The sequence below is a fragment of the Ochotona princeps genome, chromosome 5, assembly GCF_030435755.1.
Source record: "Ochotona princeps isolate mOchPri1 chromosome 5, mOchPri1.hap1, whole genome shotgun sequence".
Classification (NCBI taxonomy): domain Eukaryota; kingdom Metazoa; phylum Chordata; class Mammalia; order Lagomorpha; family Ochotonidae; genus Ochotona; species Ochotona princeps.
The window spans coordinates 64298590-64319293 of NC_080836.1; the positions used below are offsets into that span (position 1 = coordinate 64298590).

The 20704-nt window shown below is 36.5% G+C and overlaps 1 protein-coding gene across 1 annotated transcript in view; it reads left to right on the top strand.

Annotated features, from left to right (window-relative positions):
- ITGAV (integrin subunit alpha V) overlaps positions 1-20704 on the top strand; it is a 105612-nt gene that overhangs the window by 54511 nt on the left and 30397 nt on the right. Inside the window, exons 5-16 of the mRNA XM_058664703.1 lie at positions 4341-4402; positions 6537-6582; positions 7660-7785; positions 8565-8609; positions 9300-9343; positions 9747-9803; positions 12488-12540; positions 12943-13145; positions 15462-15653; positions 16056-16101; positions 17707-17814; positions 20639-20697. Coding sequence (XP_058520686.1) covers positions 4341-4402; positions 6537-6582; positions 7660-7785; positions 8565-8609; positions 9300-9343; positions 9747-9803; positions 12488-12540; positions 12943-13145; positions 15462-15653; positions 16056-16101; positions 17707-17814; positions 20639-20697 — 1041 coding nt within the window. The remainder of the gene's footprint in view (positions 1-4340; positions 4403-6536; positions 6583-7659; positions 7786-8564; positions 8610-9299; positions 9344-9746; positions 9804-12487; positions 12541-12942; positions 13146-15461; positions 15654-16055; positions 16102-17706; positions 17815-20638; positions 20698-20704) is intronic.

Here is a 20704-nt window from a genome sequence, read left to right on the forward strand (position 1 = left end):
CTTACTAACAACAGAAACATCTTTTTGTTGCTGGCGTGAGGTCTGCTTGGCTAACCCTCTGTTTCTAAGTACCAGCATCCCATATGGGTGCTGGTTTGTGTTCTGGCTACTCTACTTCCCATCCAGTTCCCTGCTGTAGCTTGTGGGAAAGTGGTGGAGGATGTCCCAAATGCTGGGACCCTGTACCCACAAGCGAGACCCCAAAGAAGCTCCTAGCTTTGAATTAGCTCATCTCTGGTTGTTGTGGCCATTTGGAGAGTTAACTAGTGGATGTGAGATCTTTCTCTCTTTTTCCTTCTCTCTATAAATCTGCCTTTCCAACAGGAAAAAAAATTTTTTTTTAAACAAACTGCCTTTCATTTCAATGGTTTCTATATTAAGCAGCTTTTCTGTAAAGACTGTATTCTGCTTGTTTCACAAATACAAGTTTTAATAATTCCTGTTATGTGAAAGTATGTGGAAACCTACTGAAAATACATGCTTTAGTGTTTGCAGTAACAGATAAACAAGCAGCTTAACCACCATTTCACACCAACACTTCCTTCTTTGTCCGCAAAGGATAATTGTCCCTGATGTTAAGATCGAGACTAGCTACCCATATTTTAATGTTATGCCCCTGTGTGTCTTCCCCAAAATGCTATCTCTGATTTGGCTTAGCAAGGAAATTGTAAGGTCCTTTTTCAGTGTACTTCACAAGCTTATTTAACATCCAAATCTGGTGAACAGACTATGGCTTGTGGACCTGTTTTTATAAATAAAATTGTCTTGGAACCCCGCAGCCTTCATTGTTTACATGTTATCTGGGAGAATTAAAGAGTGAGAGTTGAGCAGTTGCCATCACCATATGGCCATGCTGTAAAATATTTACAGAAAAAGTTTACTGAGACCTTACATAAATTATAAAACCTCAAACTTTCATAAAAACTCAGACAAAAAAGCAAAGTCAATGTCTTTCTTCCTAATAAGTGTTGCTTTTAATAACCCTGGTTATTGTACATACCTTTTAATTACTTTTTAAAGATTTATTTATTTACTTGAAAGGTAGATTTAGAGAGATTTTCCATCCATCAGTTCCCTTCCCAAATGGCTGCAGTGATAGAAGCTGGGTCAGTCTGAAGCTAAGTCAGATCTCCCTTACGTATGCAAGAGCCCGAAAACTTCAACCATCCTTCGTTGCTTTCCCAGGCCATCATCAGGGAGCTCCAAGCACAGCCACTGGGTGCTGAACACTCTGGTGTTCTTGTGGGACACCAGAGCCACAGGTGGTGGCTTTACTCACTACACCATAGTGCCTGCTCTTATACATGACGTTTTTTTTTAAAGATGTGTTTTTTGAATAATGGGATGATCTACCCCCACCGCGGCCACACATAGTGAGAGAGAGAGGGACCTCTTTTATCCTCTGGGTTACTCACCAAATGGTTGCAACAGCCCAGGGCTGGGTCAAGCTGAAGCTAAGAGCCCAGTGTTTCATCATGGTCTCCCACATGGGTGGCAGAAACTCAAGTACTTGAGCCATCATTTGCTGCTTCCCAGGGATATTAGCAAAAAGCTAGATCAGTAGCAGAGTACCCAAAACTTAAACCAGCACAACAGTATATGATGTGGGCATCCCAACAACAGCTTTACCTACTGCATCACAGAACCTGTCTATCTGCTTTTCAGCTTAACCTTTGAAGTATTAAGGCTACATACAAGCCCAGGTTGTGAGATGTATTCTGTCCAGAGAAAAATCTCAGGATTGGGAGTGTGAAAACCTAGATAATCCCACATTCTGCTGACGTCCACCTATAGTGGTGAATAATTCCCTTAGCCAATGTATACTTTGTTTCATCATTGATAAAATACTCGTTGAGACAAAAAAAAAAAACATTAAAAACACAAACTGAAAACTTAAGAGACACAAATTTAGTATTGTGTGTCTTCCATCCTTTAGGAAGTTGTACAGCCATTGGTTCTATATGATAATAATGGATTTTATTGAACTGCATTGCTGACTGCTTGATTGTCTGTGGCGATAATGTATAATTTTTGTTTGTTTGTTTTAGGTTTGTTTGCTTGGCTTGGCTAGTTAAATAGCATGTTTTGTTTTTAGCATGACCTGTGTGGAAACCGTGGATGGGGGACTCCACTGCCCATCATCAGTTTACCTTTTGACTAATTCTGACTAATTTTTGACTAATTGTGTCAAAACTGAATCTGTGACTGTTCTTGACATTATACGGAGGTCAGATGTCCATCTATTCAGAAAGATCCTCCTAATATATTCTTTCAACTGCATGTTCAGACTGTCTTTTGTTCCTTTTGTTTGCTTTCTAGTCATGATGCTTTTTGAACATATAATGTCTCAGTTAATGATAACCAGTTGGCCTTTCTTTCCCCTGTTTCCTAACTGACTAATCAATATATTCTTGAGTTGAGATAGCACTAGCATGATGGTGTAGACACACCTGGGTTCCGTTCCATACTCTGACTTACTAGCTCGCTGGCCATGGTCAAGTCACTTCTTTTCTGTAAGCATTATTTTCTTTGCCTATACAAATTGTGAAGATTAAAGGTATCTCTCATGGATTGCTACAAAGATTTAAAGGCTAATGCTACCTAAAATGTTGTAACATAGTAGTTGGATGACAGTAAGAGCATGTTAAACACTAGCTGATGTGACTATCCTAATCAATAACTACTGTTTATAATATCGTTGCCAGACTTAATAAATTGGAGAATCATTAGTCGCCTGGAAAAATAAACAGCAGAGCCTTCACTGAAATCATATTCAACATTAAAGTTTTTAAGCTGACAAAACACTCAGTTTAATATAAGCCTGTTTTTTATGGACAGACTTTTTTGTGGTTGTATGTTTTGGAAACCAAATAAAATAGATAATTGTACAGTGCAGTAATCAGAAAAGGGTGTCTTCATAAATGGCCTGAAATCCTTCTCCAGATACAGCTTGACTGAAGGAAGTCAATGGCTGGTTTGAGGTCAGAGCAGAATTCCATTGTGTGATTCACTAGATGGTGGAAACCCCAGCGCCACATTTCCCACTCCCTGTGGGTTACAAAACTTTACGTTGGGGTAGCATTACACACTTGAGGACATTTTCAAGAAAAAAAAAATGGGTCAATTCCCAGGCTTTCAGAATGATTTCAGAATCTTTGATGGCATTATTTGGCGGAGAGTTTTAGTTTAATCCTTTTGAGTAAAAATAGATGTTTTTGGTCCCTATGTTTGTGTAACGAATACAGTAATATATAACTTTCCATATAATTGTGACATTGGCTGCAAGATTCCTGGTAACTGAGAGGTGGTGTTTTCCAGTGTTCTCTGGTCCTCAATATAAAGCGATAAAGAGTCTGCAGATTCATCTTACCTCTGTTCTGTGTGCAGTCTCACTCATGATTAAAGTTAAATTTGTTGATGGATTGCTCAGAATTAGTTCCATTTCTGTGATAACAACAAAAGGAATGTGTGTGTGTGTGTGTGTGTGTGATCAGAAAAGAGGACAACTGTTGAGTCTGCTATTGGAAAATACTTGCAAGTGTCATGTTTAAAGATAAATCACTTTAATTAGACCATATTTATTAAATGTGGTGTTAAGATTCATGTTTTGCTCTTACAATATTAATTTGGGGGCCATTGAATTTCCTGAAGTTCTGAGCTATATTATTTATGGTTTTATTTTTGTTGTTGGCTGTAAACTATTTGTGTGGAAAATGTATGTATTAGAAATGAATACTTCTCTGTGCCACTGTTCATTATAACTTATTGAAGACAGCAACTGTAAGCTAACAAGGAGGAGAAAATTTGAGAAGTGAAATTTTCAACTTGCAGACCACAGTTCATTGGTGGTTTGTGAAACTATTACAGTGTGTCATATTGTTGATTTTGAAAAAAAAGTAGAATGAAATACAATAGAGTAAGAAGCACCAGAGAGCGTTTTTTTAATAGCAAGAGTTTTTTTTTCAAATTTAAGTGATATATGTGTTTACAGCTCTAATAGACATAGAATCAGTATATGAATTGGATCATGATTTAAACTATAATCTTTCTGTGGATTGGGGTTAAACAATATTTGAAATCTTTGTTTTTGTCAGTTAACTCTGTTCTTTGGTGAGTGGTCCAATTACTGTTTACATATCTATAAAAAAGTTGTACTCACTGGTACCCGTACACTTTAACTTTTTTCTGGAAGTGATAGTTGCTTAGGACCTGAGTGAATAACCACTCCAGAACTAATACATTATTTTAGGGTTATCATTATATCAGACTTTCTCATGTTTTATTTTGTGTTATTTGTTTGTTTTTTGGGTTTGTGTATATTTCCAATCTTTTTATTTTAGAAAATATTGATGCTGATGGACAGGGATTTTGTCAAGGAGGATTCAGCATTGATTTTACTAAAGTAAGTTTTCATTTACGATTGGATGAGATTCAGATCTACCTTGTTGACTAAACCTTCGCTGAAAGTACACTGATCAGTGCCTCGGCTTCTTTGTAACTATTACTTTTTCATCCAAATGGCTAACCCTTCATTTTGCCTTTCCTTGCCTTATATTATTCCCTTGCTAGTAGTGTGTTTGAAATAGGCAGATACCATAATGGGAATGGAGGAAGGCGGATCAGTTACTCAGTATATGAGAAGTGACTGTTATGACTTAATATTATAACTTCCAGTTACGTGGGTTTATTAAATATTGGTGTTTTTGCTTTCAGCTGCAGTTCATTTTCACAAAAGTTATCAATGGGAACTTTATTTCAAAATTATTTATTATTTTGGTATATGAAAGCTGAAAGACATGCAAGTTTGTCTTCTCTTATGGGCCTACAAGCAACATGTAAAGCTGAAGCAATTTAATAATCCTTGCAAATCACATATAAGCCATGTCTTTTTACTAAACTGATATGCTATTCAGAGGTGATGCTTTTGACAATTTTCATTTATGTTTTTAAGAATGTTTTTTTCATTAGTACTTTATATACTTTTCTTTTGCGTTTTGTTTGTCTATTTTTGTTGGGGTATATAAACACCTTGAATAACAAATTGAAAATATTGCTCTGTCCTGGACATGTATCACAAAATACATTGAAAATAAAACTTCCTTAGAACGCTTAGCATGATTTTTCAGGAAATGTAAGCGAAGAGCATAGCTGGAATTTATGAAGACAACAGAAAATAAAATCAAGCAGTGGAGAAGAATACATTTTCCTTTTTTGAGAACTTGGCTTTTATCTCTATTCTGATTTTTTAAAAAGATTTTATTTTTATTGGAAAGTCAGATATACAAAGAGAGGGAGAAACAGAGAGGACGATCTTCTATTCAATGATTTGCTTCCGCAGCCGCAACAGCCAGAGCTATGCCGATCCAAAGCCAGGAGCCTGGAGACTCTTCAGGGCCTCCCACACGAGTGCAGGGTCCCAAGGCTTTGGGCCATCCTCCATTGCTTTCCCAGGCCACAAGCAGGGAGCTGGATGGGAAGAGGGGCTGCTAGGATTAGAACTAGTGCCCAAATGGGATTCTGGTGCGTGCAAGGCAAGGACTTTAGCCGCTACGTCACTGCTCTGGACACTCTGTTCCAATTTTTATTAATTTTTCTCACATTAGATATTGGTAATTATAGTTAATTATTATAAGTGTGATTGATTTTAAGCACTCAATTTCATATTAGATTTTTCTTAATTGGAAATATAAAGAAACCAAGCAAAAGTATAATAAGCATTAGGTTTTAATAAAATATGTGTTAAAGTGTTACATTTTTACAAAGTGTCCTTATTCTCTGTACCCCAGTGCCTATAACCTCTGAAGCAGTCTCAGTGTAAAAATCATTGCTAACTTACTCCTTTTCTTAAACTAATTTCTGAGAAAAGGATGTGATTTTTAATTTGAATGACTTCTAAGTATCTTTTACATAGAGAGGGCAGGAGATTGTTTAAAGCTTGAACCAGCTGTATGTACATTTGCAAATAACACATTTTTCTCTTACCTTTAATAAGAGTTTCCAAAATACTGTCCACAAATAAAATATTTTTATTGGATGATTATAATTTTTTTTCAGAGATAGGAAATGCTAGTCAAGCACCATTTTGTGAATTTATACAAATCCCTGAAAAATTTAGCCTCTGATTTTACTCTTGTTTAAATAAATGAGATACTAAAGACAGGTTTCCCTTAGCAGAAAAGTCTTCAGTGATTGTTAGCAAATTTCCCATAGGCAATCCCAAGTCTAAATTAAGAAGTGGTCTTTCCTTACTCTACAAACGCTGAGTGATGATCTGCTTGATCCTTCATTCTAGATGAGCAAAGAAACCAAGATCCACAGAAACCATTTTATATTCTTATATGTTAAATGAAAGCATTGCAACTTCCTTTTTATTTTAGAAAAGCCAGAAGAAAACCACTGAATTTGAGTTAGATGAGTTTGAAGTTTATGATTTTGTTTAATATGTGTATACATTATGTGTATATATTTGTTACTGCATTGATTCTCCTTGAAGGTACCAATTTTAAAGTATGTATATTCCGTTTGATTCAATCCAGGCTGATAGAGTACTGCTCGGTGGTCCTGGTAGCTTTTATTGGCAAGGTAGGTTAATATGTTTTATGTTACTCAATACTGACTCTGTCTCTGATTCACCTGGCTTATCATGTGTCTAGGATATTTTCAAACAATTTAAAGAAATAAATGGGAAATAATCTAAATGTAAGCATTCAGCTAAACATTTATTAAAAATTATATACATCATATATAATATATACTAAAAATAGTATACACTAAATAATACAAATATTCCTAGTAGAAAAATTACAGTTTATGCAGATTATAAAGTACATAAAGTGATTTAAAATAGTTAAATTTTTTATTGTTTGATGTGTACTTCTGCTTGACTATACTTTAGAGGTCATGATATAATCTTTATAAAGTATGGGAAATCAATCTTTACAGGCAAATTGTGCCATTCTGAAGTCTGAGTGTTTTTTAAGGTTTATTTATTTTATTTGAGAGGCAGATTTACAGAGAGAGAGAAAGATGGAGAGTTCTTCTTTCTTCTGGTTTACTCCTTGAATCGCTGGTCCTGGGAAGTTTGGAAGTCAGGTGTCTGAAACTTCTTCTGGGTCTCCCACATGGGTCAGGGGCCCATCCTCCGCTTCTTTTCCAGGCCATTACCAGAGTGCTGGATTGGAAGTAGACCACCCAGCACTTGAAGCAGCAACAGTAGGGGGTACTAATGCTACAGGGAGAGGCTTCACCTACTGTGCCAGGGTGCTGGCCCCAAATCTTAGAGTTTGGAAAATATTTTGAAATTGCGTATTAGAATATTTAAATAGTAATCCAGTGACATCCAGAATGAGTGAGCCGAAGTTGTTGGCTTCCGGCTTCCGTGTGGCCGCATCCTGTCAGTTGCTTGTGTTTGGAGTGGCCCAGCAGGTGGAGGATCTCTGTCTCTGTCTTTCTCTACCACTTTGCCTTTCAAATAAATCTTTAAATATCTCGTTTCAGGTTTCACGTTCAGCATTACTGAGGACAGTTAAGATTCGTAACCAGGAATATTAATATCCAATAATGCTTTTTTTTAATTCAGGCACCATTATCTGTTTCATAAAGATGGTCTTATTATTAGAAGATTATTTACTTTACATGTATGTATATATATATTTTTAGGGCAGCTCATTTCGGATCAAGTGGCAGAAATTGTATCTAAATATGACCCCAATGTTTACAGCATCAAGTATAATAACCAATTAGCAACTCGAACTGCACAAGCCATTTTTGATGACAGCTATTTGGGTAGGTAATATGGGACTCATTTTATGAAATTATGTTGTCCTGTGTTTGTGTATACTATTTTAGGTAAAAAAAATTCAGTGGGAAACAGATTAATGTTTTTCTAAACATAAAGCATGTACATTTTGATTATTATTGACTACTTTGCTTAGGTTTCATTTTGGTAATGGAAATTTAAGAAAATATATAGTGTTAATAGTAACTAAGCTTTAGGTTGTATTTACAGTGTTCTAGGTATTCTTCTAAGTGCTTTATTTACTTATTTCTCATAAGTTTGTAAAATTGTACTGTCATTTGCTCAAGCTATAGGTGAGAACATTGACTCATACAAAGGCGTAAGTCATACCTGAATCCAGACACGGGCAGCCAGATTCCTGAACTTTGTTATTCAGTATGCTGAGCTATAGTTTAAGTTTTTGGAGTTTATTAACATTGGTCTCATTAAACTTCTCACTGATTCAGAATCAGTTCTTTGTTACACCCTTATTGATACTTTGCAAATTTGTTGTTTTTTATCATCTGACTTGCAAATTTAGTAAAGCTGATTTTTCTAGCAGATTTTCTATTTGAGTATTTAGCTCGGTTATTATTTTTTTTAACTCAGTTGTCACATTTACAAGAACCTCTTGCTCACAGAGGATGAAGTATTGCCTGAAGAACAGAATTACTTGAAAATATTTCTGAGGATGGTTCCATCACAAAGCAGGTTGAAGATGATACGTTCCTGTATCATCTTGGTTTCCTGTATCCTAATGGTTTCTCATCTTTGATTCCCCTTTTAGGTTATTCTGTAGCTGTTGGAGATTTCAACGGTGACGGCATAGACGGTATGAAGCTCTTGAACTATGTTTATTCCTTTCTGAAAGATACAAGCATTAGAAACCTATGACACTGAAAGTTTTTAGCAGTTTGAAACAATTTCATGGAATATGAGAGAAAAATTTAGTACATTGAGGAGACACCATGCTGGGTGTGTGGGACTCAGGCTCTGTTTTGTCCTCCTTTGCTGTCCCTAGTCCTGGCTGTGTGCTGGTCAGCTCCTTCATCTTGTTTTCAGCAAATCCATTCCTCTGGCAGAGGTTCATCGCTTTCTTTAGGGGCTCATTCTGAAAGGTGGTATTGCACCTTCTCTTTGTCCATCTGTCTTCCTTCAGTTCTACACTAGGAATCGTGGACCTGATTTTGGTCATATTGCCAAGCCATTTCAGTTGACTGGATTATTTTTCATGAGTATGAATAGCAGTGTTCTTTCTCTTCTTAGGTCATTTTGTCTTTTCTTATCTAACCAGGTTATAGATAATTTGAGGGTCTATTTCCGTGCCTGTGAAAGTCTTCAAGAATATGTTTTTATAAATTTGACTTTTAAAATCCCAGGGCTACTTATAATGGGAGGTCAATTTTTAAGAGTATCTGCTTTATTTTCTACTGAAATCATGAAGATATATGATATAATCACTTCCTTGTGCAGTTTCCAAAGTTGATCTTAAAAAGATTAATTAAGGTTTGTTTGTTTTCAGATTTTGTTTCGGGAGTTCCAAGAGCAGCAAGGACCTTGGGAATGGTAGGAAAATTCAAAGGTGCTTTTAAAAGTCTCAGAGTTGGGGAGGGCATTTGTCCTAGTGGTTAAGGCACTAGGTGGGATACCCATTGCAGTGTCTGGCTTTGAGCCCTGGCTCCATTTCTGATTCCACCTTTCTTCTAATGTAGCTCCTGGAACCCAGCTGTTAATAGTTCCCAAGCTGGATTCCAGCCATTCATGTCAGAGACCAGGGTTGAATTCCCAGCTCTTGACTTCGGTTCAGGCTTCCCCTAGTGGGCATTCTGGGAGTAAACGGGTAGATGACTGATTCATTTCTGTCTTTCAAACAAAGGAAAAAACAAATAAAAGTTAAAAAGCAAAAAAAATCACTCTGATATATATTTTTTGTTTCACTGTATTGCTTGAATTTTTTTCTTCTGCATAGGTTTATATTTACGATGGGAAAAACATGTCCTCCTTATACAATTTTACTGGTGAGCAGGTATGGCTTTACAATGTCATCTCCACCCCCCCTCCCTTGCACACATCCAGTTGCAAAGGCAATATATGTTCACTTGAGAAAGTTTAGGAAATATGGAGAAACGTAAAAAAGTCAGTTGTAATGCAATTATAGTATAATCTAAGCCATTATCATTTTGCTATATTTCTCTTTTGTGTATAGAAAAAAAAGCTGATTAGCTTTGTGTTTTAAAGGTCATGTTTGATTCAGCAGTTCATTATTAGCATTTCCTAGTATCTTAAAACTTTTCTAGGAGCACTGAAATGATTTAATAATCCCATAGTATATGGTATAGGTAACTGACTTTAAATGTTTCACCTTTGTTTTAACTGAGGTAATTTGTGTAACCAGGGCCTTTTATAATTGCATATGATGGCTTGTTTTTGTATGTTGTTTGAGAAAATACAAAATTATATTATACAAACACAAAACCATAGAAACTTGTTTTGTTTGTAGATGATGGTAAATTTTCCTTGGAGGGATGATCCATATCTTTTAATTTAATTAGAAACCGTAGTATAAATGTGTATATTATGTGTGTGGGGGGAGGAGTGGTCCTTCAAAAAGTTCATGGAAAATGCATGTTAGTTTTTAATTTCATTTTCTACAGTTTTAAAAGTACATGCAAATGATAATATACAATAATATGTGCAAAGTATATGCTTAAAATAGGCATTGGCATTACATGGGGTAAGACATTCTGGAGTTAGAGTAATACTTTTAAGTAGTGGTATTATATTCAAACTGGTGCTTTATAATGTAATATATTAAAAAGTTTGTGAAAAAATAGAATTAAAGTATAATTAATTTTGGTGCAGGATAATTTTGAAATACATGCATAGCTATGACAATACACATTTTTCATGAACTTGTAAAGTATCCATGTGTGTCTCAGAGAACTAAATAATGGCAGTGAAAAGGAAAAGAAGATAGAAGCCTCCTGGTTTACAGGTTTGGGATTCAAGAACATTCTTGTCAGTAGTTATTGTTGGGCTGTGAGCAGCTCTGTAGGACAAGGAACAGTCCTGTAGGCTCTAGGAGCTTCTTCCCATTTATATGATAGGGTTGCTGATGGCATGAAGTGACCTGTGTTTGACAGGCAGTTAGGATGGCTAAAGGCATCATTACCCTTCAGTGTTGTTCCACTTCTAGCCAGTGTCAATGTTTATGTCTGGATCGTGCTGCAGACTGACGGCAATGCGTGCCTTTGTAAGGTGTTTCCAAAACATTGGCCAAAAATGCCCATTATGAAGAAACTATGCATGGGTTTCGATTATTTTATTATTGTAACTCATTGTTTTCTGTGAACTCTTTAAAGTTTCCTTGTATTCATCTTCAGCTGTATTTGGGGAAAGGCAAGGGTTTGATAAGGACAGGCCTGGGCTCTCTGAGCTGTCTGTTACTATACTGATTCTGATGCCTAAGTGTAAACCTGGGGGTGCTGCTCATGTACTCCTGGAGTAGGTGTGAGGCTCACAGCGCAGGTGTGGTCTCAGTAAATGCCATGCTTTCTTTATACTGAATACAAACACCCTGAGAGGATAAGATCCAAGAATATTGTTTTGGCATGTTGTATTCAACGTGGTACCCTAAGTGCAGTATAGTTTATTGCACAAGTTCCAGTCTTGCCATTGACTGTAGAATACATGTTTGTTTCAATTTCTTAATTTATTTTGTGTATCAGCACAAAATAAACAGAATAGGAAACTATCTTATTCCTTCCAGATGTATATTCAACTTATCAATTTTCATAAGTATTGCTAACTTTCCTTCTTTGTTTAGTTGATTCACTCATCACTTTAGTTTAATCTGTCATTCTTTCTGATTTTTTTAAGGTATAGCAAACATTATTCCATTTTATATAATGGACATGGCCACCTAGTTAGTCCTTTTGGTATCCACAAGGGTCCTCGAATAATCCTCCATAGTTATCTGATTTTGTCTTGTTCCCACTATGCCCCCACCACACCGCCCATCCCAGCTGTCTGTGTTAGCCAGTAGTCTCCTGTGGTGGAAGAGAAAAAATTACTTCTCTCTATGCATAATAACTTCATAATATATCCAAACACATTTGTAGTGTGTATAATTAAAAAGCAAAGCCATATGGCAAATGATTGATTGAGATGTAAGACAAAAAATGAACTCCTGCTTGTGTCTTTCCAAACAGTAATTTCTAGAGGATAATAGTTTCACACAGAGAGGACCAATTATTATGTCTTTAACAATTATTAACTGTTACCCTCTCTACATAGTCATCCACTTGCGACTTCTCTGGTCCAGTTAAAATGTTTGTGTGAAAGAAATGTGTGTATGTGAATGTGTCCTTCTGATGGTGTTCCTGTAGCTGCCTGTTGTCAGGGAGTGGGGAAAAAGGATCTTTTGTTTGGCCTAGAAAGGAGAGTTGATTTTACTTGCAACATAGGTAAATGAATTTATACATTAGAGTGTTATACCTGCAATATGTTTTACTCACAGATCTAAGCAAATTAGCAAGTTTCATTACCTGATTGTCATGCTGTTGGTAGAATAAACAAAGGGGAAGACATTTAGATTGAAGTACTGTATGTAGGAGCATAAGTAGTCTATTTGTTACATATGTTGTAATTGTTAATTGCCTGAAGTAGTTGGGTGAAATACAAACATTTTGTTTGCATCTTGTTATCCAGATGGCTGCATATTTTGGATTTTCTGTGGCTGCCACTGACATTAATGGAGATGAGTAAGTTTTAAAAAATGTTTTCCAGAAACAGTTTTGCTCTCATGTTTGTGAATGCTTTACTAAAACTAAACAGTTCTGCTTTTGTTTCTCTGTCCCCTTTCCACTGATCTTTCTATTTAAGGAATCAGTTTGAAGAAACCTTACCCAATTACTGGAAAATTTGGTGCTCCTAATTTTTGTTTTCAGTAGCTTTTGTAAGATGAAAACTTCCATGAACTGCTCATAAGTTCTTAAAAAGAGTTGAAGAAGGGTTTGAATTTGAAGTGGCTACTCTGTTACTGGTTTTGTGCTTCAGTGTGTCCAAGACATGTCTAGAAGGAGAAATTAAGTTTTAATAAAAAAGGAATGTCTAGAAATAGATGGAGTTTGATCTTGGCTTTGGTGAGGAGTCTGTTCTTTTAGTTATGCAGATGTGTTTATTGGAGCTCCACTCTTCATGGACCGAGGCTCTGATGGCAAACTCCAGGAGGTGGGACAGGTCTCCGTGTGTCTGCAGAGAGCCTCCGCTGACTTCCAGGTGACCAAGCTGAATGGATTGGAGGTCTTTGCACGCTTTGGCAGTGCCATCGCTCCTTTGGGAGATTTGGACCAGGATGGATTCAATGGTAAGATCGAAGTTCAGCAACTGTGCGTTCCTGACTTCTAAGCCTACCTGGAAAGTCCATGCCCCATCTGGAAATGTACATGAGTGAATCTGCTTTCTGGAAAAGAGGGACTGAATGCCAGTGAGCCATATACCAAATTTAAAGATAGGTTGATTTCTCCTAAAACTCAGCAACATGTTCGAAAATGAGAGCAGCCTCAGGTGAGAGTATCACAGCAGTTGATTTCCGAAAGGAACGCTTTTTATATTTTGAGTCTTGAGCTAGTGATGATCTTTGTGTCCTGCTGAACAGCAGTGCCCTCTAGTGTCCATTTGGCTACAAGTGTAAAAAATGTTGTGGACACATTGTTAAGGCAATGCTGAATAATACATAATGTCAGCCTACCTCAAAGGTATGTTTTGCCATTAGTATTTTGAAAGCCATAGCTTTGTTATTGCTGTCCAAAGTGTTCTAAACAAGTTTCTGTTTCCCTTCATGGGGATGTATAAGTGTATAATTCCGTTGTTTGATAAGACTCTTATTTCAATAGCTTTAAGTATCTTTAAAAAGTAAATTAGCTTTCAGTACAGAACTCATTTAGAAATGTGAAATACACATTACAAAGTAACAATATATTTTTAAGGGATGATATTTTTAAAGATTTATTTTTATTTGAAATCAGAGTTACAGAGAGGAGAGAACACTCTTCAGTCTGCTGGTTCACTCCCTAAATGGCTGCAAAAATCGAGTTGAGCTGATCCAAAGTCAGGGCCAAAGCACCAGAGCCATCCTCCGCTGCTTTCACAGGCTGTGCACAGGAAACTGGATCAAAAGTGGAGCAGCTGAAACTCAAACCAGTGCCCATACGGGATGCTGGTGCCACAGGCAGGAACTAAGTGCAATATATACCATGGCTCTGGCCCATAAAGGATAACATTAAAAGCTTTCTGCAGGTCACAGAATGGAGGAATACCCTGTTGGTTTGTCTGTGTAGTCAACAGTGTATCAGGGTTTACCCCATTATTAAATAAAATTTGTATAAGAGAACTTCAAAAATACAGAGCTCTGTAATACGTATACAAATAATGGGGAAAATCCAGGTTATGATAAAGACTGTTTTTTTAGGGCAAGGTGATAGAACAGAGAGCTTCTGTCCAGGGCATGTGATAAAGTAGAGGTGGGGAGGGGCCAAGTGTGGCCAAGGGAGACTTCTTTGACAGGATGATGTCAGATCTAGAGTTTGGGAAACGGCAGAAGGAATAAGGCTTGGAAAAGCTCCGAAGCAACAACTGCTAAAGCAGAGGGAACAGCAAGGGTAATAAGCCCAGATGTGAGAACTAGTGCAGTGTTTGGGAAACAGCAACAAAAGGCCAGTGTTGTTGCAAAACATGAATAACATGAAGGCAGTGAGTCATAGGGGCAAGACTTGAAGTGAGAAGGCCACTTTACAGGTTCAGGCACAGTGTGGGAGCAGCAGAGAAAATTGGACCCTTTAAGAGTTAGAAAAGCTTATCTTGAACGTTGCTGTCTTGACTATTAATTTATAATTTTATTTGTTTAAAATCAACAAGCTCACATGAAGTTCTAACTCAGATTGATCCAACTTGATTTCTTTTCAGCAAAAAATATAAAATGATGCATAGATAAAGTAGAATTTTGATAGCTAGAATGAGCTTTAAGTGAATTTTCAAAAAGATTTAGCTGTTTTTATTTCAGAGACGGAGTTAGAAAAAGAGGGGCAGCGGTAGAGAGATCTTCTATTTGCTGGTTTACTCTTCAAGTGGCTGCCATGCAGGGCTATTCTGTGCTACAGCCAGGTGCCAGGAGTTTCATCAGGGTCTCTCCTATGAGTGCAGCAGCCCAGGGATTTGGGCCATCTTCTGCTACTTTTCCAGGTGACTGTTAACAGGGAGCTGGATAAGAAGTGGATCAGTTGGGACTCAGAAGCATGCGCACATGGGATACCAGCACATTGTACTACAGTGTCGGTCCCTAGAGGAATCTTTTGACATGTTCTTCTTACCTTCCATACTGCCAGTTTTAAGTATGGGGCATTTAGATTTGTATAAGGTCAGACCCAGAATATATGGCTCTAAATTAATTCATTTCTACAGTTTTGTTTGCATCTCCTTGAATTAGATTGTTACTTTTGAATAAGGAGTGTTTTACTGAACTTTGAGACCATATAGATGAAGATAAATGGGTTCTATAAGCATTCAGTTCTCCGTGTAAATGATTGTGACTACTAACGTTTGTGTCACCGTCTTTATCCTCTATTCCCATCCTTTCCTCTCTGTGCCTCTTCCTTCTCTTCCTCTTCTTCCTTTTCCCCTATAGATATTGCAATTGCTGCTCCTTATGGGGGTGAAGATCAGAAAGGAATTGTGTATATTTTCAATGGAAGGTCTACAGGCTTGAATGCAATACCATCTCAAATCCTTCAAGGCCAGTGGGCTGCTCGGAGCATGCCGCCAAGCTTTGGCTATTCCATGAAAGGAGCCACAGATATAGACAAAAATGGCTATCCAGGTGATTTGCTGTGAATACATACAGCTCAGAGTTTTCATTCCTAAGGCTATTCATTTATTTCAGAAGCCATTCCAATTCAATATTTCAAGTATTGAATTTCAAGTATTTACCTCTACCCAGTTCAAAACACTGTTCCAACTACTAAGGGCTAGAAAAAAACGGCAGATATATTTCCTGGGAATGTACAATATGAAACAGATATTTTGAATTTCTTTAATTTTCTTTCAGTCTGTAATGTTAGGAAAAAATGTTGTAGAGGGTGTTCTTTTGCTTTTGCTGCCGTACAGTTTCTTGGTTGTGAGAATATAAATTGTTTTGTGTGCATTAAAAGCTTTATAGCATGGTGTAGAACTTCAGAAACTATTACTGTTAACATATGTTTGTTTCTACTCTTCTCTTAAGACTTAATTGTAGGAGCTTTTGGAGTAGATCGAGCTGTGTTGTACAGGTGAGTATAGCATGTACAACAGGAATATTCTGAATTATTTGAAAGACTTTTTATCTGAATTTCAGTATTTGAATTTTAGTTTATTTTTCTTGAAATAATGACGAATTTTTCCTATCTAACATTTACTATGGGTAAATAATATTTATACAAAAAGGTCTCAAAGAAGAAAATGCTATGCATGTTTTATTTTGAAAGAAATTCACAATTTTCCCTGTTTATCCTTTAAACTGTCTTCCAAAGGTTTCTTCCATTTGTTAAAATAAACGTTTCATTGTTTCAAAATAGTTTTATAATTAGAAAACAAAATTTGTGAAGTAGTACAATGAGTTTGCATAAATCCTAGGATACGGCTGCTTTTATTAACATCATATTAGTATACTGTATTTTTCACGGACCACATGTAGTTTTCCCCCTTTTAAAAAATTGCTCTTAAAGATAGTATGAGTTTGCAATTTCCAGTAAGAGGAAATGGACTTGGTGTTTATGTCACAGTATTCTGTGATCACATGGGCAATATAAAATGAATCACAAAATTAATAGTTTTATTAGAGCAATGTGTGTGCTTTCATATATTTCTGTTTCCAGGCTTCAAACATTTTCATTTATTCTCTGTATTTGATCAATTCTTTATGCTGTGCATTATCAAATAGTGTCCCAAGTAAAGGTGCTTATACTGCTGTGGGCTGGATTCACACATGTCAGGAAAACTAGTATTAATCCCATAGAATTGAGTTTGTGGTGGGTGTCTTTAATTATAGCAGTGGGGCAGGATGTATATGCAGACAATGTAGGGGTTTATTGTGCTTGAGACAGGCTGAGTGATATGAATGTATTTTTTGTACAGGGTTAAAATGTGTGCATCTGAACTTTGAAAACCGTTACTTACAGATTGAATGTTCGTTATCTGAAATGCTTGATACCAAAGCTGTTTTAGATTTCGGAGGTGGTTAGAATTTAGAAAATTTACTCACTAGCCTGAGGATGGCAACGTGAAATGTTAGTGCTCTGTGTTTTAAGTTTCAACTTAGGGTAGAGATACTCATTTTCAGTTTATTGTTTTAGCTTTTAAATTGTGAAGTCAGTCAAGTATGTGATAAATATTCAAACAGTACAAATAGCTATAATTTAAAATATATATTCCCTCAAACCAGTTTCCAACCTTTTAGGATTACCAATGGGGTCTGTATTAAAACATAGTATGTTTTCATGTGTATGTAGTCATTCTTTGTGAGTCTTTTTCCTTCTCCTACTAAAATCATATCTTGGATATGTCTTTGGGATTGTTCTGTATCAGCACAGATGAGCTTACGGCGCTCATTTTCCCCACTGGGCTCCATGGAATTAGGTCGATATCTCAGCCATTTTTTAAGGGATTGAGTATATATATGCTGGTAGTTTCCCACTTTACCTGGCACTGAGTGACTTGCAGTAATGTGGACCTTTCTGTGCTGGCTGAACTGAGATAGTTGGGGCCATCCTTATCTTCCTGCTGTTACAAACAATGCTTAGTCAATGCTTGGTACATATTGTACTGGAGTATGTGGAAAATTTGAACCTAAAGCACTTACATCAATGTGACTCTTGAAATAATTATTTTTTTTTCAGGGCCAGACCAGTTATCACTGTAAATGCTGGCCTTGAAGTATACCCTAGCATTTTAAATCAAGACAATAAGACCTGCCCATTGCCTGGGACAGCTCTGAAAGTTTCCTGGTAAGAGTGCTTACTTTCTAATTTATTGTCGTGATTATTGACTCAATCACTGTAGGACAATTTGAAATGAAGTAGCAGGCTGAAGTAATTGTTAAGCAGGTTATATAGATATATACTATTTTTAGTTACAGAAATACTGCTACAAAGAAGATAGCAAGAAATCTCCAGAAAATTCTTGGAGATATCCTTGAAGATCAATAAACTAGCATAAAATGAAGTTTTAAAGATTTATAAATGGTTGATGAATATACTAAAAAAGAAGGAAGAGCTGATAAGGACTAAGTAATTGTTCACTTTCAATTCTAACCAATCTTATGATTATTTAAAAATTTTAGAAGGTGTGTTTTCAGGCTTAGTATCTGTAAATAGCTGAATGAAAAATTATTTTGCTCCAGTTTATTATCTTTCATAGATACTTTTACTAGATTCCATAGGAAAACAAATTTTTGTAAGTCCAGTGTTAGATTTCTTCCCTATTGCATTGTTTTTGTCTGTCATGTAAATGTTACTTTGATTGTTTTTATGATTATTTCAGTGATTATGATTATTTTAATGATTATCTCTGATATAAGTCATGTTTTAATTCAGGCTACTTAAAAATGGACAAACTAGTATCTTTCTCATAAATGAAAATGAATATAAAACTAACTACTGGGGACAGACATGGTGGTGCACCGAGTTAAGCTCCTGATTGACATACACACTCCTTTGTTGGAGTGCCTTCTGCTCTAGTTTCCTGTTAATGTATCCTGTGTGGCACGAGAAGATGGCTTGAACACTTGGGCTGCTGCCACCCCTGTGAGAGACCTAGACTGAGTTCCAAGCTCCTGGTTTCTGTCTGTGCCAGTCCTGGCTGTTGTGGTCATTTGGGGAGTGAGCAAAGATGGCAGATCTATCCCTCTCTCCTCCTGCCTCTTCCTCCCTCTCCCTCTTCTTTCTTTCCCTTTCTGTCTCTGTCACTCTACACTTTTCAAGCATAAATATAAATGTCCCATAAATTATGAGAAATACTTAAACATTTCTTACTTACACAGAAGAAAACATCCCAGCAAACATGTAGTTGATGAGAATGGCAGGGAGAAGTTATTCCATAGAAGCTAATGAATATGATTTTCATTGTGTTTTTGGGTAATTCATTAAAATTTTCAAACCAGTATTTTTCCCTAAGCCAAACGATATCCAGTTTTCTTAAAAATTCTTTTCATAGAAGAATTTCAGGTAGCCCATGGGCAGACAGTTGTACACAGTACACAGCACGCCTCAACCCCTTCTTTGATGAACTACCCAAAGCAGAAAGCCACTATGCAATGTTTTTCAGAGCATCTTCATTTGGTGCACTGAAAAGGAAAGCTTAGACTGAGGACTGACATTTCACATTCAGCATGTGTTTAACAGCTTTCCACAAACTGACCCTGACTTTCGGGAAATTAAATGAAAATGGCAAAATTACCAATCTGAGGATCCACAGTCTAGAAAAGGAACAATTGCATTATTGAGGGATACCATCTAAAGGTGTCACTTGAGTCCAGGTTGTCTGCCATGTTGGTAACAAGGTTTTCGGGGTAGTCAGATCCCACCGGTCTGTAGGTTTAAGGGAGCTCATTATGGCTCCCACCTGCAATACCATTTGCAAAGTCAACCAGCAGATGGATGATCTCTCTGTCCCTAACTCTTTATAACTGACTTTCAAAGAAATAAAGACATCTTTAAATAAGTAAAATATTTTTCAAATGCTACCCAAATTAGTGTTTTTATTGTGTTGCATAAAAAATTTAATAATAGTTACTCTTCTTTTAGATTGAATCACAACTTGTTTTTCATGATTTTTACCTCTAATTGTATTGCCTTTCCACACTCACCCTGCTGTCCCTGCAACATTGCTACTAATATGCTAATAATTAAGCTCATGATTTGAAGGCTTCTAATGCACTAATTAGAGTAGTGGCTTTCATATGAATTTGAGAATGTCACATAATATCAAATATACTTGCCATCATAATTCAGAAAGCACTTACACATAGTTAAAACCAAAATTTCCCAAAATCTAATTTTCCCTTGATACTTAAGTCAATTTTATTTAATTTAAGATGCTGGTTCATAAGCCATTGGCATGATTTCATGAGTCATGAATAAATTGTGAAAAACCCTGCAGCATACAGTAAACTTCCATGGGTCATCTTACTAAGTGAGACATTATTTTATTTCTGAACATTCTTTTTCCTTATGAAAACAAACTTCCCATAAACTAAAAGTAATAAAATTGTTAATTCTTTCCCTCCCTTCCTTTTTCTTGTCATGCTAGCCTAACAGGGAATATGAGGGGAGTTACTGATGGATGCATTGTGTGTGTGTGTTTTTGTACTTTTTAGAGGTATACTCAGACATGAAGGAAGAAACAGGGCCTCATGATATAAACTACCCAAGCAGCCAATCTTCTGTGCCCCTGGACTCTCCATCTGCCTGTTCAGCCAATTGTGGATTAAAAGTATTTGGGAGAAAAGGTTGCTTATGTACTAAATATATACACACCTTTTTTTTTTCTGTCTCTTATTTCCTAAACAATAGTGCTTAACTCTTTGGTTTCTATTAGGTATTCAAAGTAGTCTAGGCATGATCAAAATATAGGCTATGTATAGATTATGTGCAAATACGATTGGAGGATCCATTGGTTTTGGTCTTCACAGGGTGTCTTGGGAGTGATTCAAGTGAACAGAGTTGGTTTGCAGCGTTAGGCATGTTCACAATTCTGTTGCATTTGAATTATATTGAGAAGTATGCCTACGCTGTATTACAGAATTTATATAGGATTTTTTTTCTTCCATAGTTTCAATGTCAGGTTCTGCTTAAAGGCAGATGGCAAAGGAGCGCTTCCTAGGAAACTTAGTAAGTA